Source organism: Primulina tabacum, chromosome 4 (assembly GCF_025594145.1).
Source record: "Primulina tabacum isolate GXHZ01 chromosome 4, ASM2559414v2, whole genome shotgun sequence".
Lineage (NCBI taxonomy): Eukaryota > Viridiplantae > Streptophyta > Magnoliopsida > Lamiales > Gesneriaceae > Primulina > Primulina tabacum.
Window position 1 is genome coordinate 49,260,842 of NC_134553.1, and position 25,024 is coordinate 49,285,865.

Sequence of the window (25,024 nt, forward strand, 5' to 3'; positions counted from 1 at the left end):
TAACTAACTTTATTGCAATATATCAAATTATATATGATGTGATTTTCGGGTAGTCTTGATTTTCTCTAATTCGTTAAGATCTTTGTTAGTACACATCAATCATAATACAACTATCACATCTTGCTATGTAATTTAAAATGTGTCATATATGGCTCAGCTATATCTAATCTAACATTTCATGTAAATGTATGATTTTTAATTGTGAATTTTTTTAATATATTTTTATTCATTTAAGTTAGTAAATTAAATCAATATTTTTTATAGGTTTTTTTTTAATTCATTGTCAATCTTAAATTATTTTGAACATTAATGCATATTAAATGTATTAATTTACTAATGGTTTTTCTTTACTACTCCTAAAATGAGAGGATATCTACATGGTTGCTAATGAATATTTAATGTCTTTATTTTTTCTTTTCTTTTATTTTACATATAAATACATAACTTTTATAACAAGTTGATTTTTAAATATGAACTAAGAAGCATAACACATGACTGTAGATATTGAAATATGCTAAAAATTATCTGAAAGAATATCTTTTTAACATAAAATATTAATTGAATTATTCCGTGATTATGGTTTTGCAATAATTTCCTCAGATTTTTTTTTTGATGAATTATTTTTAATTGTAGTTTTGCTACTTGTACCTCTCATTGCGCGGGGTAGAAAACATGATGTCATGTATGGATGTAAGCCGCTTTAATTTTTAAAATATAACTAATAAAATTTGAGAGCTCTTCAACTCATTTTTTAGTTTTCATACCATTATAAACACATTATATTATTTTTTATGAATTTTATAATTTTTATATATTTACTAATTAATACCTATAAATTTGTGAAACTTTTGATATTTTTATATAGATTGTAAGAAAGCCTAAAAGTTAAAAAATTCTAATAAAATGTTTAATATTTCAGATATAACTAATAAATTTTATGAACTCTTCAACAATATTATATGTTTTCAACTTTCTTAAACTATTACAATCACATTTAGATTATTATAAAATAATTCTTTGAAAAAAACTTAAGAATTTTTTTATGTATTTAAATTAATTATATTAGTTAATATCAAAAAATTCATGAAACACTTGAAATTTTTATGTAGATGATAAGAAATGCTTAATATTGACAAATTTCAATTTCAATAAATTTATTTAACTAGAAATTAAATAAATAGTTGCTCAATAATTTAGTCATTTCACTTCTGAATCATTATGTCTTATGATAATATTTTACATAATAATGCTTTTAAAATTAAATTTCCTATTATTATATATTTTGTTTTTCAATTTTCAGTCGCATTCTAAACATTTTACAAATTATGATTGTATTAATTTTACTACGAAATCATCATATATATATATATATATATATATATATATATTGATTTATTGTCTTATTTATTCTTTTCAACCTATTAATTAATTTCTCATTGTATATGATGAAATTATATACATAAAAAATATTTTTTCATCTTTTCTACATATTAATTAATCTCTCATTATATATGATGAGTTTATATATAAAAAAAGCTATTTCTCACATTTCAAAAACAAAATTGTTATTTAATATTAATCTCTTACTAAGTTAACTAAGTTATGTTGACCAATTCATTGTGCATTATTACTATGATTGCAACTTAATGGAACATAGATGAGGGCATAAGGTTGTCACCCTAACAATTAATATTTATGTTTAAATTATTATTATCAATTAAAATTACTTTTTTTTTATGGAATTATTTGATTAGTAAGAATAGATTTAATTTACAGAAATTATTTCTCATGTGAAATAACACTCATATTAGATTTGTTAGGTGCAATAATTGTTCATGTGAGTTATAACAATCAAAACGTGACATTTGAGTTGCTTTACGATTTTAAAAAATTTTAGTTAACATTGCACTGTTACCATCGATTATGACTTTTGATAAAACGGCAAGTGCATAGTCCTACAATTAATGGTATTTATCAAAGCCAAAGTCATGAGATCGATTTTCATAGATTTCAAGTAGTGTAATTATTGAAAGTGAGATTTTTGGAATGCAATAATTTTCCTTGCTGGATACATCGATCGAACCATGATGATTGAGCTACTATACCGTTTGAAATATTTGATTTGTACCGTTACCATCAGCTATAAAAAAGCGACAAATATATTGTCCTGCAATTGGTATAAGATCTAATGTCACGAATTCGATTCATATTGATCGCAAATAATGCAATTGTTGGGATACAATAATTGTTCATTCTGAATATAACAATCGAAACGTGACGTTTGAACTACTGTACAATTTTAAAAGATTTGAGTTCAACGTTTAAGCATTGTCACCACAAGTTAATAATTTTTTGTAAAACGACAAACACTCTATCCTACATGATTTATTTATATAATGAATCAACTAATATTATATTAATTTAACTAAATAATAAAGTTTGAATCTGAAATTTTTCTTAAATACATTAAGACAAACAATTGATAAAAATTATTAAGAAAACTTTCATTGGAAAAATGTTTTACTAAACAAAATAAATTATTATTGTTTATTTTTTATCCTTTTCAAACCCAGAATCATAAATTCTAAATTATAACCGAAAAATTTGAAATCTCATGTCATTTTTCTCTATCAATTCTTAATTGTTTTTATAATATTTGACTTTAATCACTACTTTAAAAGTGTTTTTATATATCTTAGGATAATTTTAACTATTATATGGACTTATGAATGTAGCAAAATTAATTCAAAATGTAGTGGTAATAGCTTTTTTTTATTGTTGTAAGATTTGATATTATTCAAAATATTGTTTTACTATATATTGTTTTTTAATGATTAAATATATTTTGTGTGTGTATATATATTCAAAATTAGTTTTTGAATTATGTGAATATATGCATATTTTTTAATATTTTTATGATGTTATGACTTAAATATAAAAATAACATTTAGTAATTTTTTTTGAAAGAATTAATATTTGTACCTAAAGATTAGGAAGTGTCTCATTAATTTTTTTTGAAGGAAGATAACATAGTTATATTTTGGACTTTTTCTAATATATTATCTGCTCTTTTATTTTCATGTATTTTCTCCTATCAAGTAATTATATCAATAATTTTAAAATTAATACATATATCACATCTATTTAATCACTTCAATTTTTTTCCAGTTTTTTCTACTCATTATACTTCAAAATTAAGGCGTATATTATTTCTCATTAACAATTAATTCATATGCTTAATTCATATGCGTATATTATATGCTTAATTCATATATTTATGAGCTTATTTAATTTGTCATGTTCATTTGGTTCTTTAAATAATTTTCTATGTTAGTTTAATATGTTAATTAATAGTGTACTTAACTTTCATTTGTGAGTAGGGGTGGTACGGTACGGTATACCGTACCGAACTACGGTACCATATACCGTACCGAAAATATCGGTATGAAATTTTTCCATACCGATATCGATACCGAAAATTCGGTATACCACACATTCGGTATACCAAATTTTCGGTATGAAAAAAGTTCATACCAGTACCGTACCGACACCGAAAATTTTGTCGGTATACCGAAAAAATCATCGATATAACGAAATGTTTTCGGTATACCGACTATTTTTTTGGTATACCGAACTTAAATTTAAAAAAAATAATAATAAAAAATATTTTCGGTATTTTGGTATATACCGAAATACCGAAAAAAAAATATTCCGTACCGATACCGATACCGAAAATTTCGGTATACCGATTTTTTCGGTAAGTTCGGTATTTTTTCGGTACGATATTTCGCTATTTCGCTATTTCGGTATTTTTTTCCACCCCTATTTGTGAGTTTTCTTTTTTACCCTTTCATTTGTTTTATATTGTCATGTTCATGGGGTTCTTTAAGTCATTTTTTATATATTTGTGATCGTCGCGTCGAGAGCTTCTGACTGAGGTAATTTTCTTCTAGTTCCAGCAGCTCTAAATATCAAAGTGCTGGAATAGCATGTATTTGAAGTTGAATTTCTGATATGTAGTGGAATAACCGACAAGAAACTTGTATTCGAAGTCGGAATTGAATTATGATATGAATTTGATTTGATATGAATTTTTGAAGCTTCAAATGATATTTGAAACTCATATTAATGATTTCGGAGTATGTTATTGATTGGAATGAGTATGTTATTGATGTAGATAAAGTGTAATATCAATATCTTCAGGCTACATCAACTGGAAACGAAGAATTGAGGTATGTTGCGACCGGGTAACATACGACAGGTATCTGTATTATATGATATATATCGGATTGATTTGATTGATTGGAATGAGTTTATATGTCTATATGCCTTATTTGTTGATTGATGTGGCATACATGACATTGAGATTGAGATATCGATGTATAAAATAAATGTTTTGTTAACACACATCATTTTATGCATACATCGATACATGACATGCACGTTGAGCTATGATCCTTGGATACCCTGATATGATTTGATTGGATTCCGGGGTTTGTGAACACAATCGCTATGCCGGTATTATATGACCCGTAAAGCATAGACAATTGTGGCCCCATATGATTGGATATGAGATTTGGGATTTGATGGCGCTTTGCCGACGCCATCATACGAGTATCCCATATTGGCCGGTGTGCCAGCTCGAGCATTGATTTGATAGCGATTCGATTGGTTCAGACATGTGCTCAGTGGATGGGCATATTCCCTGATACCTCCACGACACACATGCATTGCATACCATATATCATTGTTTAGATATCTGTGGTATATATATGATTGGTTGTTCCATACGAAGCTTTGCTCACCCCCAAGGGGGGCTGTTGTTGTCTTTGTGTGTGGACAATGGCAGGTACTCCAGGATATCAGGAGACCGGAGAGGGTACTTCTGGAGGGAGCCACAGCTTGGGCTGAGATTTTATGTTTTTGTCTTGTTCCCAGTATATATGTATATGTATCTATATACCGGGGCATGTCCCGAGAATATGAGTTGTTTGTATATGAGTGGTTATGACTTGGTGTGGGCATGTTTATGATATGAGATTAAATACTATTTTTAGTATTTAAATTATAGAAGAAATATTTCGGGCTCATTGTAAAGAAATTTTAAACTCGTTTTCCGCTGTAATTAGTTAACCCTAATCAGATTACATTGTAATAACGATTAGGAGCTAAGGGCCCCACAAATCTTCTTCACCAGCCCCAGAATTGGATCTGCTCTTTTTCTTCTAATATTTATTCCTCGTTCTTATCTGAAATATGTTTGGTGGGTGAGTGATATGATTGTCACTCAGTAAGCAGGGCCGGGAATAACTCCCAATTTCGAAATCGTTTTCAACAGAAACAATAATACAGTAATATACAGAAACTCTTTATTTCAGAACAGAAATCAGTATTCAGAAATCAGTAATCGGAAATCAGTATTCGGTATTCAGTAATCAGAATTTAACAAGTAAGCACTGAGCACGTTCGTGAATTTCATGGCTAAACTGATATCAGTCCTCTATATGTTCTCTCCTCTAAGGGGTGAGGCCAGTAATCAGTAATCAGTAATCAATAATGTTCAGAATACCATTAGTTCACTAAGTTTCAGTGCTTCGAAATCAGATATCAGGAATCAAGAATATACTTTGCTTTAAAACAGAAATCATCAAACGGTTTTCAAGATATTTATACATAAGCCCACTTACTGTAATTTGATAAAAGTGTTTCGGTTGAAGTCTGAAATCTGCTTGTTCTTGCTACTGGTTTCTACTGCTCGAAAATCAGCATTCTCTTAGCTCGAAAATTCAAGTGATAATCTCAAGATTTGTGTAACCCAATTCAGAGGTCTGAGAGTGTTATTTATAGGCCAAATTATGACTGTTAGCCTCCCAATTAATGACCATAATGTGACATTAACAGCCTTTATTCCATGTTAATGCTTCAGTTATAAGTCTAAGCTGAATCAGTAACTGTCTGATGCTTTCTCGCTCTTCTGCTGTTGGATTCTGTCTGCTAAAAAATACATGTCTGCTGGAAAGACCACTTCAATGTCACGCCCGGGACGAGGGTTGGTTGACACCGGCGTTGCTCTCAAATTTACATTCGAAAACAAAAAGCCTCAGAAGTACAAAATTCAGAAACCAGTCTTTTATTCATAATAATCATTGTCTGATACAAATGTTTTACAGCAAAAATGTAAAACCGAACATAATATTGTCTTCACAGATGCAGCGGAATCTAATTACAAATCAGAACTAAGAACAATGATTTTCATCACCAATCCCAAAACTGAAGTTGCTCCTCTTCTTCTAACAACTCTTCCTCATTCTTATCTGAGATGGGTTTGGTGGGTGAGTGATATGATTGTCACTCAGTAAGCGGGGGCGGGAATAACTCCCAATTTCGAAATCGTTTTCAACAGAAACAATAATACAGTAATATACAGAAACTCTTTATTTCAGAACATAAATCAGTATTCAGAAATCAGTAATCGGAAATCAGTATTCGGTATTCAGTAATCAGAATTTAACAAGTAAGCACTGAGCACGTTCGTGAATTTCATGGATAAACTGATATCAGTCCCCTATATGTTCTCTCCTCTAAGAGGTGAGGCCAATAATCAGTAATCAGTAATGTTCAGAATATATATTCCTACCATTAGTTCACTAAGTTTCAGTGCTTCGAAATCAAATATTAGGAATCAAGAATATACTTTGCTTTAAAACAGAAATCATCAAACGGTTTTCAAGATATTTATACATAAGCCCACTTACTGTAATTTGCTAAAAGTGTTTCGGTTGAAGTCTGAAATCTGCTTGTTCTTGCTACTGGTTTCTACTGCTCGAAAATCAACACTCTCTTAGCTCGAAAATTCAAGTGATAATCTCAAGATTTGTGTAACCCAATTCAGAGGTCTGAGAGTGTTATTTATAGGCCAAATTATGACTGTTAGCCTCCCAATTAATGATCATAATCTGACATTAACAGCTTTTATTCCATGTTAATGCTTCAGTTACAAGTCTAAGCTGAATCAGTAACTGTCTGCTGCTTTCTCGCTCTTCTGCTGCTGGATTCTGTCTGCTGGAAAATACATGTCTGCTGGAAAAATACCAGCTTCTGAAATATGAGTTGCTGCTGGAATTTTGATAGCTGCTGAAACATTTCTAGCTGCTGGAAATTCAGGTTCTCACATCTCTCCCTCCTTATGAGAAGTTTCGTCCTCGAAACTTGGTTGAACATGCTCCTCAAAGAGGTAAGGGTATTGATCTCGCATCTTTTCTTCTAACTCCCAAGTAGCTTCTCTTTCGGTGTGGTTGGACCATTGTACTTTTACATATGGAATAGTTCGTTTCCTCAGTACTTGGTCTTTGTTATCCACAATTCGAATCGGAAGCTCTTCATATTTTAGTCCTTCATTTAAATTTCCCTCAACCAACAGTGGTCCAGCTTCAAGAATATGACTAGGATCGGAAATATATCTCCTCAGCTGTGAAACGTGGAATACATTGTGAATTCTTGACATGTCGGGTGGAAGTGCTACTCTATAAGCAAGTGTTCCCACTTTCTCAAGAATTTCAAATGGTCCGACGTATCTGGAATTCAGTTTCCCAGCCTTATTGAATCGGATTACACCCTTCATGGGTGACACTTTCACATATGCCTTTTCTCCAACTTCAAATTCCACGGGTCGTCTTTTCTGATCACCCCAGCTTTTCTGTCGATCTTGTGCAGCTTTTAATCTCTCCTTGATCAAAGCGACTTTATCCACTGTTTCTTGGATCATTTCGGGTCCAACAATGGCTTTTTCCCCTACCTCATTCCAATACAGTAGCGATCGACACTTTCGTCCATACAGAGCTTCGTATGGTGCCATTTCAATACTGCTGTGGTAACTATTATTGTATGCAAACTCAATTAAGGGCAGATGTTCGCTCCAATTACCACTGAAATCTAGAGCACATGCTCTCAGCATATCTTCTAGAGTTTGAATTGTCCTCTCTGTTTGGCCATCGGTCTGAGGGTGATATGCCGTACTAAGAGTAACTTTAGTTCCCATAGCTTGTTGAAAGCTCTTCCAAAATCGAGATGTAAATCTAGGATTTCTGTCTGATAGTATGCTAGCTGGTACTCCATGTAATCGCACGATCTCATTCATGTACAAGGTGGCTAGCTTGTCCAAATTATAATTCATGCGGACAGGTAAGAAATGCGCAGATTTTGGGAGTCTATCTACGATTACCCATACTCCGTCATGACCTTGTCTCGTCTTTGGTAAACCCACTACGAAATCCATAGAAATATGCTCACATTTCCATTTTGGAATTTCTAGAGGTTGCAGAAGTCCTCCAGGTCTTTGGTGCTCTGCCTTGACTTGCTGTCACACGTGACACTTGGAAACAAACATTGCCACGTCTTTCTTCATTCCACTCCACCAAAACTTTTTCTTCAAATCTCTGTACATCTTGGTAGTGCCAGGATGAACTAAAAATTTCGACTTATGGGCCTCAGACATTACTTCTTGTCGAAGATTATCGATGTCTGGTATGCACAATCGTCCTTTCATCCACAAGATTCCTTTGTGGTCCATAACGAAGTCTGATGATTTTCCTTCTTTAGCTTGCTCTTTCAGTTTCACCAAAGCGGAATCTCTATCTTGACTTATCTTGATAGACTCTCGAAGGCATAGTTGTGCTTAAAGTGATGTCAGGATCATCTTACTCATATTCTTTCAACTTAAAGCATCTGCTACCTTGTTGTCTTTGCCTGGGTGGTAGCTTATCGTCAAGTCGTAATCCTTCATGAGTTCAATCAATCGCCTGTGTCTCATGTTTAACTCTTTCTGAGTGAACAAGTACTTGAGGCTTTGATGATCGGTGAATATTTCACATCTAGCACCATATAAACAGTGTCTCCAAATCTTGAGTGCAAATACCTCTGCTGCTAGCTCGAGGTCATGTGTTGGGTAATTCTGTTCATACGTCTTCAACTGTCTCGACGCGTATGCAATCACCCTGCCCTCTCGCATGAGTACACATCCTAACCTCCTTTAGATGCATAACTGTAGATGGTGAAGTCTTTGCCTTCAGTTGGCAATACTAACACCGGAGTTGAGATAGGCTTCTTCTTCAAAGTCTCGAAGCTTTGCTAACATTTTTCACTCCTATTGAAACTTGGAGTTCTTCTATATGAGCTAGGTGAGGGGTATGACTATTGAAGAAAACCCTTCAACAAATTTTTGGTAATAGCCCGCTAATCCCAAAAAAAATTCTAATTTCTTTCATTGAATTTGGTCTCGGCCAATCTGAAATTGCTTCTACTTTCTTATGGTCCACAGCTACTCCTGCTGCTGATATGATGTGACCCAAGAATGTGACGCTTTCTAGCCAAAATTCGCATTTCTTGAACTTGGCGTATAGCTCTTTTTCTCTCAGCGTCTGGAGGGTGAGACGAAGATGCTTTTTGTGATCTTCCTCACTTGACGAATACACTAGAATGTCGTCGATGAATACCACAACAAACTTTTCAAGAATTGGTTTGAACACCCTGTTCATGAGATCCATGAAGGCTGCCGGAGCGTTTGTTAATCCAAATGGCATTACCATGAACGCATAGTGTCCATACCTTGTTCTGAAGGCTGTCTTCGGAATATCGTCTGTCTTGACCTTGAGTTGGTGGTAGCCTGACCTTAAGTCAAGCTTGGAAAAGGCTGTAGTTCCCTTGAGTTGGTCAAACAGGTCATCTATCCTTGGAAGCGGACACTTATTCTTGATTGTGATCTTATTCAGTTCTCTGTAATCGATACACAATCTCATGCTTCTGTCCTTCTTCTTTACGAACAGGACATGAGCTCCCCACGGAGATGCGTTTGGTCGAATTTGCTTCTTATCCAACAATTCTTGAAGTTGTTCTTTGAGTTCTTTCAACTCTGCTGGAGCCATACGGTATGGTGTTTTTGAGATTGGTGTAGCCCTAGGAATCAAGTTGAGCTCAAACTCCACTTCACGGTCGGGGATTGTGCCATTGAGTTCTTCGGGAAAGACGTCCGGAAATTCCTGAATAACTGGAATATCCTCTATCTTTAGAGTAACTTTTTTATTTACCTCGCTGATCGATCATTGCTAGTTAGACTTTCTAGGTCTCAGAAGTAGAAAGGAAGGATTTCTGTTCCTTATCTTTACCACGAAGTACGATTTACTCTTGGATTGAGGTTTGGCATTCTTATCCCGACAATCTACCATTACATGATTCTTGTCCAACCAATCAATTCCCATAGTACACTGTATAAGATCGGCACTTAATATATGCGTATCCATACTTATTTTATTCTATCTTAGAATTACCACGATTACTAACTCAAATCTTGAAACCAATATAGAATCTTAGAATATAACTCCTTATCAGCCGATTGCTTCAAGTCCCAATAATTATAACTTAGTTAAAATTTCTTTCAACCTTGAACGGAAGAAACTAAATCCTCAGACAATTCTTCGTTTACTAAATCTTTCCTTAATCAAAACTATGAGTCTAGCATGTTTTAACACAAACAAGTTTCATTGGAGGTCCTTCACTTAGCATCCCAAATTTAATGTACATATCATTAATTATTGACACAAAATTTTTCCTACATCTGAATTTCAAAGCTTATATAATCCTTATCTCATATTTTCATAACTAATTTATTATCCTCGAGTTAAACAATTCATCTTAAGTCAGAAGCTTATCTTCGATAGGTAAATTCCCAAAAATATAAGTTAACTTATATCAGATAGGTACATTCCCAATAGATGTAATAATCTTCTTCACCAGCCCCAGAATTGGATCTGCTCTTTTTCGTCTAATATTTCTTCCTCGTTCTTATCTGAGATATGTTTGGTGGGTGAGTGATATGATTGTCACTCAGTAAGCAGGGGCGAAAATAACTCCCAGTTTTCGAAATCGTTTTCAACAGAAACAGTAATACAATAATATACAGAAGACTCGTATTTTCATAACAGAAATCATAATTCAGAATTTACAGGTTTCAGAACAGAAATCAGAATTAATAAGCACTGAGCACGTTAGTGAATTTCATGGCTAAACTGATATCAGTCCCCTATATGTTCTCTCCTCTAAGGGGTGAGGCCAGAATCAGAATCAGAATTCAGAAATGTTCAGAATATATATTCCTACCATTAGTTCACTAAGAAGTTTCAGTGCTTCAAATCATATATCAGAAATCAAACATACAGAAACTGAACTTTAAAACAGAATTATCAAACGGATTTCAAGATATTTATATATAAGCCCACTTACTGTAATTTGTTAGAGTGTTCCGGTTGAAGTCTGGAAATAGGCTTGCTCTTGCTATTGCTTTCTACTGCCCGAAAATAAGCACTCTCTTATCTCATATATTTCAAGTGATAACTCAAGATTTGTGTAACACCAATTCAGAGGTTGAGGGTGCTATTTATAGGCAAAATTCTGACTGTTAGCCTCCCAATTAATGGCAATAATCTGCCATTAACAACCTTTATTCTGTGTTAAATGCTTCAGTTACAAGTCTAAGCTGAATCAGTAACTGTCTGCTGGAATATCGCTCTTCTGCTGCTGGATTTTATCTGTTGTCTGCTGCTGGATTCTAATCTGCTGGAAAAGTATCAACTTCTGAAATATTATCTTCTGCTGGAAATTTTGCATTGCTACTGAAATGCTGGAAATTATTTGCATTGCTACTAAAATGCTGGAAATTCGGGTTCTCACAAAAATTGTGTGACTTCGTATTATAATTTTATTTCTTAAGGTTTTATTAAAAGATTTTTCATGATGATTTTGAGACACCATTTTTTCCTTTAGTGTGTTTTTTTAAAAAGTAAAATATTTATGAAACTATGACATTAATAAGGCGATTTCTCTTTATTTGAAAAAAATATTGAAAAATTTATAAAATTTTTGAATAATATGAGTTAGTATTTAATTTGAGACTGATTTATGCTTTTTGTTGTTCGTATATACTTCAATTTCTTTGTTATTGTACTAAATAAATTATTTTTGAACTTTGAATTATCATTTTTTTATGGAGGTTGTTTGTGTCATGAATTTTTTAATTCATTTTGTTTAGTATTGTTGGCGGCAATTAATTTTTCTGATATTTGTCTTGTTGTTTATATGAAAATATGTATGAGAGTGCACCAATCAAAGCCACATATTTTGGGTCTTATGTTCTACGAATAGGGTAATATATGACTTCTGTGAATTATATAATTTATTGGTTCTTCATACATGTATTTAAGAATTGAATCAAATTTTGAACAAAAAATTTATGACAAACATAGTGGATGAAAAAAACATGTTAAAAAAATAATGTTGCGTATTACTATGTCCCTATTTCTGTATGATATAATTCAAACACATTTTTTTAGATATTTGAAATTAGGTCTAACTAAGTGACATGAAACATATACATATATTTGAAGGCGTATTTAAAGCAAAATATTAACAACAAGAATGATTCATATTTAAATCAACGTAGCACAATGAAGAATAAATTGGAAAATTGTATGTGTAATATTTAAAGCAAAATAATAACAACAAGAATGATTCATATTTAAATCAACGTAGCACAATGAAGAATAAATTGGAAAATTGTATGTGTAATATTTAAAGCAAAATAATAACAACAAGAATGATTCATATTTAAGGGTTATATAGTGATTATGTTGCTAGGTTTGCAACATATTGATGCCATATAAAATATCAATATTTCTCAAAAAATAAACAAAAAGAAAAAATTCTTCATTCAAAAAAAGAAATACATGAAAAAAATTGTGTATAATTCTCATTCTATTTTTAATGGTATGAGAACAATTTTAAAGCTTTGTGGACACAATAGATCAAATTTGTGCATTTTTAGTAAATTGAAACATTGAGCCTGTTGCACTTTATTTCTTCTAATATTAACTCGATAGATTTCGAGGTAGCTAAGAGGTTGTTTTTGTCTATTTTTTTAGTTAAAGCGGCTAAAAAACTAATTCATGAGATATATGATGGTAACATAGAGAACTACTCGGCAAATAAATTCACTTAGCCGAATAGTGAAATTCAAATTGAATTATACAATATTTCATCAAATTAATTTTGTATATTATAAGATGCTCATGAAATCTAAACAGTTGTATTAGTAGATGAGATATTGAATAAGATAAATATTTTGATATTTATATTTGAATGATATCTCATATACATATCTTAATTACGTTATCCGTGTCCTTCTCAAGATTTTTAAATTACAATAATTAATTTTTTATGTCGTTCTAAAATATATAAAACACTACAAAACAAAATGTAAACTCGATAGAATAAAATTTGTTTTGTTTATGAGATTGAAACTATATCATCCCCATGATATGATGCACGCAATCATTGTTCCAAATCTTCTAAAAAACGAAGAACGAAATGACTTTCCTGAATTGCGTCAAATTAAACGATGACACAGTTCTAAGATATAGTCATTTGAAAAGATCTTCAAGTTTTTTCCTCACACTAATTGAGAAATAATTGTTAAAAATTTATTAAACTTATAGCTATATGTTGATAATATTGATATTAAATATATAAAAAATGATATTACAAATATCACGATGTTTGAAGAAATTACAACACCATTTATTTGGTATGTTGTTGAAGAATATATATGTTATACATACTTTTAGTCACAAGTAAAAATCAATCACGACTAAAAACAACATTTATTCTTATGAGTTATCAAAAACTGAAAAATCATTCAACAATAAAATAAATATTTGGAAAATAAGATTACTGAATAAAACCAATGTAGAAAACCGAAAAAACGTCCTGATAGGAAAGTAAACTACGAGCATGTTAGATCTCAGATGAGGATTTTAAATAACATAATAGATGTTAAAGACGATCATATACTTGCTGAGTATACCAAAATGGTTATATGTATATTATAACAAACTACGACAAAGAGTTGTTGAGTTATCAAAATCAACCAAGAAGTATATTGAAAAGTGTGTCATGCGGATAAGATAACTTCTCCGATTCATATACCGTCTATGATCATAATTTTTGATTTTGTGGTTTGGTTTGTTTCAATTAATAAATGCTATTAGCCATATTTTAATTCATTTAAATATTATCAAAATTTCGTACTTATATTTCCAGTAATTTAGTTGCTCACGTGCAACGCACATACACTTTTCTAGTATATATATATATATACACTTCCTCATCAGTGCCTAACATTTCATATGCATGCATACATTAATATCATGAGTTTTACATTCTTCATGAGAGTATGCATAGTTCCAAAGTTTAAATTCTTCTTTCTCTGTAATTCAGATTCAGGGGCTGCGCTTGCCTTTTTGGTGTATGATTGATATACATGTAACAGCAGTGTAATAATTCACTAATGATAATGAGGTGGGCCTAGTTAAGCAAATGCATAGGCGCTTTGCCTTTATATTTTACAAGTTTTTTTGAGCCACGCAATCAATTTCTTTGTTAGCAATTCCTCCTTTTAATACAAACTCATCCATTCAAATCAAATTCCCTTTTAAGGGATTTGGGTGTTTTATGACAGTAGCGAAAGAAATGACAGAAAGTGTCAATTCCTTTTCTTTTAGTTTGCCTTTTTCACCAGAAATTTTATTCGTTATAACTATGACTTGCGTGTGAGTATTAGATATTAATCTTTGGATTCATATCCCTTCAGCTTTGTGATTTAAATATTTTCAATCATAAGATCTCGATCGATGTGTCTAATTATACATCGTTTGTATTTTGTATGTGCATGTTTGTTGTATACATACATTAATTATGCATAAAGTTATATAGAAATATATATTAGTTGAGCAGTAACTAGGATTATTTAAAATGAATAACCTTTTTTATTAATCTGCATGTATCATGCATAATAACTTTTTCAATCATGACATTTCAAATTACCAACGCGACAGAAAGTGCATCAATATAAAATATACATAAAATCATCTGTATTTAGTTCTCACTTTCACTGTACGTGTACCCTACCACCTATCCTTGCATGTATATATAGAGAGACACCGATAGCTACAAACAAGCATATGTTCTTCCCATGCTAATTAATTTTGGGTGTGTGGAGGAATTATAAAGTATTTATTTTTTCTCTTGCTTTACATAATTAATTCCAAGAAAATAAAATTATATAGTTTTCCAGCCCATTCGAAATATTTCGGATTTCAACTGCTGAAGTTTACGGTCACCTGTTTTAAATCTTTGTTGTGTATACAGGTGGGATTCAGCTATCTTGCATTGTTTTTATTTACACCTGTTGATTTCAGTTTAAGAGCTTTTAATAAGGTTGGTAACAATAAAAGAAGATTTCCAAAGTAAATTGGATTAGTGGGCTCTTTTGTTTAATTTTCTTGTTCCATTTTATTTCTTTCTTTCTTCAACTTCTTGAAAGTCATGTTTCCGGCAGTGATGTCCAATTCAACCTGTGTTTTTGAGGAAGTCCAGTGTTTCATCTGGTCATAGGGTTCAAAATTTTGGTTTCTCAAATTCAGTGCTCATGAGTAATTCTATTCTGACCAGTCAAGAACCACTGAAAATGAAGAAGAAAAGAAACCTTCCGGGAAATCCAGGTGACCAAAAACATTTATTTAATTTGTTCTCAGTTATATGTGGCAAGAATTCATCTCACATTTCTGGGATCTTCATTTATTTTATTTTTATATATTTTAGATCCTGATGCGGAAGTAATTGCATTATCTCCAAGAGCCCTTTTGGCTACAAACAGATATGTTTGTGAGGTGTGCAAAAAGGGTTTTCAGAGAGATCAAAATCTCCAGCTTCACAGAAGAGGACACAATCTTCCATGGAAACTGAAGCAGAGAAACAGCAAAGAAGCTAACAGGAAGAAAGCCTATGTTTGCCCTGAGATCTCATGTGTTCATCACCATCCTTCAAGGGCTTTAGGTGATTTAACAGGAATCAAAAAACATTATTCCAGGAAACATGGGGAGAAGAAATGGAACTGTGACAAATGTTCCAAGATCTATGCTGTTCAATCAGATTGGAAAGCACATTCTAAAACTTGTGGAACTAGAGAATACAAGTGTGATTGTGGAACCATTTTCTCCAGGTATTTTAATTAATCTTTTTAACCACACATGTAGTTGCTTGGAAAATTCAAATCTTATGCGTGATTTCTTAGAAAAATATTACTTTAACCACTGCGAAAAGTAGGTTAACTCAGACTTTATCGCCTGAACTCAAGAATCATGGTGAACAATACGATGCAAATTAAGGTTTGCATGCAACAGTCTTTTTGAACTTTTTCTAGTGCGTGTACTTGGTGTGATTAAAAGGAACTCCACGACCAACGATGTGTTCTGGATATTTGCTTTTGCGTGGTTAATGTGGTAGAAAATTGCTGGAAAAATTCTCTCAAATTCCTGTAAGTTTCTTTTTCTTTCCATTTTTCCCCTTTTTTTTTTTTTTTTTCTGTCAGAGGAGCTGTAAAAATTTGAACCTCATCTTAAAATCTGCTGAAGTCATGCATACGTACACAGGCATGTCGGTTCCTTCTTGTATTCTTGTTTCAGCACACGTAAAGGGATTTGGATTCGATACCTGCTTATTTCATGCAAACACCATTCAAAATCATCATATTATTGCCTCAAAAATAATTAATTTTTTCATGGCCTCAAAATTATTCGAAGTATGAGAGTAATCGTAAATATATACGCGCATGTTAAGCTTAGCATATATATATTTCAATAAAACGACAAAATCTTATGCTTGTGTTGGAAAACACGTGAAATAATATTTTTGTCAACCAAATCGGTACGATATCATACAAAAACATCATTAAGTCAAACATCTTGCGTGTATTCTATAAATTTTCATCGAATGTTTTGCTTTTTTCCCCATAGCAAGCCTCAATGTAATTTCAACGTCAAAAGAATTTATTTTATCGTTAAAATTTTGCAGGAAGGATGGTTTTATCACCCACAGGGCATTCTGTGATGCTTTAGCTCAAGAAAGCGCCAGGCTCTCTGCAGCCACTCTGCCACCACCAAGTCCCAACAATGCCTTACCTTTCCGTAATTTGGACCACCACGAAACGCCACTGCCGCACCCGCCTCTCCTCCCATTGGCCCCCCTCCACTGCCACAATATTCCCCTCAACTCCTGGGATCCACCACCCCATAACCCCGAGTCCAATCATTTCATCAAACCCGAGACCCTCTACGTTCCCTTCTCTTTTTCAACACTCTACCAAGAACAAAATCTTATGACGTCCCCATTGGAGAACCTTCATGTCAGCTTCTCCGGCAGTCTCTCAGCCACCGCACTCCTCCAGAAGGCGGCCACAATGAGGGTGGCCGCGGGTCATACGGGCTCCAACATGGCTCACATGGACATGATGCATATGCATCACGCCGGGGCAGCACCAGGGATTTGGCAGAACAGTGATAATACGACAAGGGATTTTCTGGGGCTGAAGGAAGATCAATGCGGCGGTAGAGAACTAGTGGCATACGATCACGATCGTGCATTGTTGAAGAATCAAGGGTTCGGATTTTCTGAGACCTACTCGGCAACATGGGGAAATTGTTGAAGATCGCTAGCTATTGATCTTTACAAAATTCAGGAGAGACGAAAAAACATAATAATGAATTAATATTACTACTGTGGTTATTTTCATTGCCGGCGTGACGACGTGAACGATCACTAGTGCTTCATTTTCGAGCTAGAATACAAATGTGATGCTGTCGGACATAAATTAGTTCAATCAAATATTTTTGTAACTCTAGTATAATTTATAGTTTTTGCATGAAATCATATATAATGTTCAAAATCTTTGATACCATTTAGCAATGAAAATAATATTAGTAAAAAACAAGTAAATATGTAATTTTCACTCAAAATCCCACTTTCATCTCCTCTCTTGCGTCGAAAATCATGTATATCAGATCTTGTATCTTTTTTCTACATACGTGAGAAAAAGAAAAAGGAAAAAGCACCTAAGAATAATTTTAATGAAAATATCATGTAAATAAAAAAGTCTGAAAGGAACTAGAATTTTTAAAGAAGTGTAATTAGCTAGCTCATTCGATTAATTGATCTAATTACATGATATCCTGTTTTATTTTCGAAAATCTACACTCGCAAAAATGTCTTTATACATACATCCCTTTAATTTTTTGTGTTACTAAGAAAAATAAAAGGAATATAGGGTGTGGTCTTTATGTAAAGAAGACGATGAAATTGTAAAAAAAATGCAGTAAGCGTGAGTTGAAAAGGAGGTGTCTCTCTTTGGTTAGTGGTGGTCCGAGAATTAGTGCTTCAATCAAAAAGAAAAAGATAAGAAAAATATTCAAAAAATATAATATGTAAAATCTAAATGTCAACGGGTTTTACGAAAGACGCCCAATTTAGCATTCTCAAATTGCGTGCAAAGTCCCGCGGTTGAGGCAAAACAAATGACTTTGCTCCCCTGTGTGCATTGTTTTCATGCCCAGATCATATTACATAATTATTTCAATTTATATTAACAATCTTAACAGGTAGTTTGAAATTAAAATACTGTATATATGACTTTGCTTTCATCATCCCAAAGTCGAGAGATGGTTGTTACAGTTAATACCTCGTCTCAAAACTTAAAATCTTGATGTCAAATATGTTACAAATCCTCGACATCATATTTGTAATTAATATTATGCATGAATAAATTTTCACATAAATTGTGTTTTAATAGTGTTTCAAGTCAAATGAAAAAGTATGCAAGTCCAAAAAGAACAAGTATCACCACCTTTAAAAAGTATATTCACCAACCACAGGGAAGAAATATTGAGAATTAAACAGAATTTGGATAAGCACGCCAGAGTTAAGAGGTATATTCGACATCCCACAATTATTTTAGAAAAAATAAAATGAGAATCAATAATGAAAGCAAAAGAAAAAAGAAGAAGCAAGAGTTACTATAATGCTTCAATGGTGGCATCTCCAAGCTTGTAGAAAACAATACACGTAAGTTGCAAGTTAAAGCAACGGCAGATCCAATCAATCAATCAATATATTTTTGGAGACCTTAAGTTTTTAAGAATTTTTTGTTTGAACTTGCCGACTGCCCTAGTCTCTTAATCCATCCCCAAGTTTAGGTACAAATAGATACCATTTGCCTCATAGAAAAGACATATTCTTTCCATCTTTGTGGAGCACAAGCAGACAAGCTAAAAGCTTCTATTCTGTTCTCTCTTCTTCCCCTCTCTCTTTAGTCTCAAAGACTTTGCATATGTCAGTACTTCATAAGAGAATATCATCCCCACTGACCAGACCTTTCATTCTTTTCCTTCTTTCTTCCAAATCCCATAATTATCAAGCCTTCTTTTCCTTGCTTTTTTAAACCTTTTTTCCCCTTTGCTGCAAATCCCAATGCAACTTCATTAGTACTCCCTTTTTTTCAGATAACTCTTGAGTGTCACCAAGGCAATGAATCAAGAGTAAGATCGAGGCAGATATCCCAATAATTCAAAGCCAAGTTCAAGATAATTTTGAATCAATCTTGGCTCCACCCACAAGAGATGTATGTTCTTTTACCTTTTACCATTCTTTTACAAGTTTGTAACGAATAAAGCAAATTCTTGAGATAAAAAGGTGAAGAGGATAAACGAACAGATCTAAAAAGATAACGTGATCAGTGACAATAATACTTACAAAGTGCATTAGATGCAATGCAGTAGTTAATAGAAAAAGGTCAGACTATAGCAGTTCCATTATTAAATAATGAAATATTAATCTATGGCAGCAGAGTTGTTAAAATATTTGAGGAGCATTCTCAAAATTACTAGGTTTTTATGACAGATACCTTGTTCAGAAGAATGCTCCATGACTGACAAACTGGTTATCAAACATGTTTTACTATATCGCATGAATTCTACCAGAAGAATGCCCCAATAATTTGAAAATTGAAATCAAACTCTTCAGTGCAAGGAAAAAAACAAGCTAAAAAATAACACGCAAAAATCTTCTGCAGCAATATTATTCTCCTTAGCATAGTTAGTAACCGAGTGAGGGGAAAAGAAAGAAGATCCAAGGCGAAAAGAGAACAACAGATCTTTCTGCAACAGAATCATTAAAGCAGGGTAAGAAACAGAACAAGTTCTGATGAAAGATACGAGACTGGAACCCTCCCAACCCGATCAGAGAGTCTGGCAAAACACCTCATAAATACAGCAGGTGAGATTTGAACAAGCAACCAAAAACTTTATGGACCAAAAGTGAGGAAGAAGTTAAAAAAAAAAAAAAAAAACGAAATAGCTAGCAAACTTCTACAATTTTGTCCTGCATTCCGTCCAGCAACCCAGAAGCCAAAGCGACATTTGACTGATCTGATGGTGAAATTTTATCAGGGTCGCATTGCGCATACTTACACACTATTTCCCCTCACTGACAAAAAAATCTTAATTACTGTTTTTCAATACAAATATATCTGCCTCCAGCTTGCAGAATACAATCATTGCTAAATTCAGAATATCACCAGGATAAAGTATCTATCGTTGTTGGAGGAACTGATGTTCACATGCACTTCCGTTCAAGTTTTGTCATATAAATTATCATTTCCGTGCCAAACCGGTGGTTCAACGTTTAAATTTTTTAGAACAATATTTCACCAATTCCACATCTGAAGAACATGCGTAACAGTCTGGAACAAAACTATAAGTGCATATTGCTGTATGAGGAAGAAAATGTAAAAGAAAAAGTAGTCATGGACCATATGCGAATGTAAATCAAGCTAAGCGCATCTTTATTCTCGTTTTCTTTCAAACGTACAGGCTTGATCGATAGTCATGGATTAATTAAGTGAATTCAAATTATTGCCGTTTATGCAATTCCGATTAATACAATTTAAAGTGGTTTTCCCCTTTTGAACTGAATCTGATAGTCATAACCACATGTCTTGCTCCCTGTATACCGATTACCAATTGAAAAATTTATTAGAAGATCTCAGGGAAACACAATGTCATCAAATGCGTGCATGGTGTTTCCAGGTCATCTCTCGGATATCATTTCCCACACTACATGTATTTACAACGACCTGCATCAACAAACCGAGACATAGTAATCACAATCAAAACATAGAAAGCGAAATGCAGATGATCAGTTTTGAGAAAGGGATCCATGAAGTAATCCGCAAACGATGAAAGAATTTCTAACAATCACTATGTTGGCCTATCAATTAGGCTCTACGCGTGACACTTTGAAAGGGCCAACATTGCATCAATCAGGCTTGATTTGCACAGATCCTTAAACAGGTTTCGATTTGTTGGAGAAAGTGGTGCCCATATTCCGTTGCTCAGTTGATTTTCCAACCCAAGCTACAATCACCATTTTTTACCACATATTTTCAAAAATTAGGATTAGAGTAGTATGCCGAATGCTATAGAAACGCTCTCAAAGAAAAAGAATTTCGAGAATCACCTTTGCTTTTACGTTTTCTGAAGAATAATATGCAGTTAGGCTCATGTTTTAAAATATATATGCATGTGTTTTGAAAATTCGATCGGCATGACATATTCCTTTAATTTGTTTCATTCGTTTGACATAAATATTTGAAAGAACGTTTGAAATTATTTAAAGGCGTTGTTATGATTTGCATATGAAATGGTAAGGAAATTCTGATTTTTTATAAGTTTTTATACGACCCATAATCGGTGGGATTATAGTCGTTTCATGGAATCGCCCTTTGGAGGAATAAATATTAGGGACCAATCGGTTAAACATGGAAAAAAATATGAATTTCAGTGTCATTTGTTATGTTCTGTTTTGTTTTGTATTTGGCATGCTTATCCTATGAATCATATAAATGTATAGTATTTGTTATTCGTTATGATCGATCAGCTACAACTTGTTGAGTGTTTCCCCAAACAGTTATCTCTTACTATCACTATCTCTAAATAAGAACGATGATCAAGTAGAACTTAGAAAAGGAAGAGCCAAATATGTTTTGAGGTCGTTGAATAAGATGTTTTCAATTTAAAATTTGAAGTGTATAAAACTGCTTTAGCCGTGTTATTTCAGTTTTATTTAAAGTTGTGAAAAACGCTTCCGCGATGTTTTTTTTGTTTCGTTTTGGGAATGTTCGTCGTAATGACAAGGCTATTTTGAATTACTTATGAAATAGACTAGTTTTAAGTTTATATTGTGCTACGAAGCTTGTGTATTTTTCAAATATGTGATTGTCAAACAACGTCAAATGTCTCAAGCTTCGACCTCGGGACGTGACATTTAGCAAATTTCACGCCCCGAGACCGAGGCGTCGGTGACATCCGGCATTGTTTATCAATTTACATAAAAACAATTAAGCCTTCGTAGCAAATAGCCAAACACCTGTCTTTTCATAAATAAATATTGTCTTGACAACGACAAAAAAATGAAAATTACATCAGAATTGTGGAAGCGAAATAAATACAAAATCTTGAGTCTAGATCTTTTGGTGTGATCACCAGCCCCAGAACGTCTCATGTTCCTCCTCGTTCAATTGTTCTTCATTCTTATCTGGGGAGAGATGTAAGGGGTGAGTGCTTTGGGAAACACTCAGCAAGTGGGGGATCGATCGATTACCATAAATACATATAAAGATAATTTTAAAACATCTTTTAACAGATTTTCAAAACTTATCATATCAAACATTAACCGAATCAGACTCAAAAGGTGCAAAAAAACTTATTAGAACAGAACAGATCGAAACAAACGGAACACTGTTATTCATCTTATCCTCCATGGTCAAATTGTCCCCCATATGTTAGTCCTCTAAGGAGTGAGGACCAAAACACAGTTTTATACCCACCGATGGAGGCCATAACACAGTTTTATACCCACTGATGGGGGCCATAACAGAATTTACAACGTCATTCCATATCCAACTCGAATCATAACAGTGTATTACAAAATCAGATTCATCAAACAGTACTTATCAGAATTATGAGAGGAATCAGCAGATTCAAAGAACGTCGAGACCAGAAGAACATATCGTACATCGATCGAGATTTTTATCATAAATAATATAGCATTTTTCGAAAATGATTTGACACACATATAAGCATGTCATACTTATACAAATTTTAATTTACAAAGAAATACATAGCAAAAACACACTTACCGAGTTTGAAGGTGTAGTTTTCGAAATTTCCAAGTCCGGACGTACAACTCCCGTTGAATCTCGGTCAGACGGTGACCGAAACCTTGCAGTATTTTGCCTAGATTTATGAAACAAATCTAGCAGCCCTTCGACGTATCTTCTGATCACGCAGACTGCACGAAGCTTTCTCCCTTTTCTTCTTGCCTTAGACGCCGAAATGGAGAGGAGAAGAGAGGAGAGGGACAACTTTTTGTGATGATTTTGGGTGTGGTCTCTTCAACATACAATGTTGTATTTATAGGTGAGATTTTTCCCTTTGAACTTCCTCATGGCCAACCCCTTGCATTCCAAGCAAGCATTAATTGTATTCATTCATTCATCCAAGCAAAACAAGAGTCACTTTGGTATATCAAGGGTCATCTCTTTCATAATAAATTCATCCAAGCATACCAAGAGTCACTTTGGTATATTCAAAGGACATTTCATGCATAATGAATTTGTCCAATCCCTTTGATTGTATTCGCAAATTTCGGGTTCTCACATCCCACCCTCCTTATTGAAAGTTTCATCATCGAAACTTGGTTCAGCTCGACCGTTTGAAGAGATGAGGATATTGTGTGCGCATCTTCTCCTCTAGTTCCCAGGTTGCTTCCTGTTCAGTATGATTCGACCACTGTATTTTGACATATGGAATGGTCCGATCTATCAACACTTGATCTTTTATGTCCACTATTCGAATAGGGATTTCTTCATACTTCAGCTCCTCGTTCAGATTTCCTTCGATTAGTAGCGGTGCAACTTTAAGAATGTGACTTGGATCTGAGACATACTTCCTTAGCTATGAGACGTGGAAGACGTTGTGAATCCTTGACATGCCTGGTGGTAAAGCCAATGATAGGCTAGGCTTCCCACTTTGCCCAGTATTTCGAAGGGTCCGCAATACCTTGGATTTAGTTTTCTATATTTGTTGAATCGAATCACTCCTTTCATAGGGAAAACATTACATAAGATTTCTCACCGATTTCAAACTCCAACGGTCTTCGCTTTAAATCAACCCAGCTCATTTGTCGATCTTGAGCTGCCTTGAGTTTTTTCTTGATAATAGCTATTTTATCAACAGTTACTTGAACAGTTCAGGTATCATGATAGCTTTCTCTCCGATTTCAATACTTCCACGATAATTATTGTTATCGGCAAATTCAATCAAAGGGGGGTGTTTACTTCAATTTCCTCCGAAGTCTATGACACATGCCCTAAGAATATCTTCAAGAGCCTGTATTTTTATTCTCAATTTGTCCATCACTTTGGGATTGACTATCCGTGCTGAGAGTGATCTTGGTACACATGGCTTCCTGAAAACAATTTCCAAAATCGGAAAGAACTTTGGGTTTCTATTGGACAAAATTCTTGCCGTAACACTATGTAGTCCTTTTGGCTTAGCGCATCAGCTATCTTGTTAGCCTTATGTCATAATCTTTCAATAGTTCGATCCATCGTCTTTTTCTCATGTTTAATTCCTTTTGTGTGAACGGTATTTGAGGCTTTGATGATCGACAAATATCTCACATTTGGTACCAATGAATTTGATTCAATGGATCTTGGGCACCAATATAGTTGTGGCTAATTCAATATCATGTGTTGGATAATTTTGCTCACATGGTTTTAATTTTCTTGATGCAATAGGCAATTACTTATCCCTTCTTGAATGAGAACACATTACAATCCTCTTTTGATGTATCATTGTAAATTGTGAAATTCATGCCTTATTCGAGAAGTACTAATAATGGCGTAGAAGCGAGTTTCTTTTTCAAGATCTAAAACTCTTCTCACATTCTTCAATCTAATTGAATTTAGAGTTTTTCTGAGTGAGCTTCGTGAGCGGAAGAAAATTCTTCAACGCATTTTCTTAATAGC

General features: G+C 33.4%; 1 protein-coding gene across 1 annotated transcript; it reads left to right on the forward strand.

Moving 5' to 3' along the window:
• The first annotated feature begins 15,080 nt into the window (after positions 1–15,080).
• On the forward strand, positions 15,081–17,804 carry LOC142543717 (protein indeterminate-domain 12-like). Its single transcript, XM_075651119.1, is given in 4 exon segments — positions 15,081–15,474; positions 15,476–15,605; positions 15,706–16,105; positions 16,957–17,804. Coding segments are annotated over 4 exon segments (1,206 nt in total). The 5' UTR covers positions 15,081–15,429; the 3' UTR covers positions 17,588–17,804.
• The last annotated feature ends 7,220 nt before the right edge of the window (positions 17,805–25,024 follow it).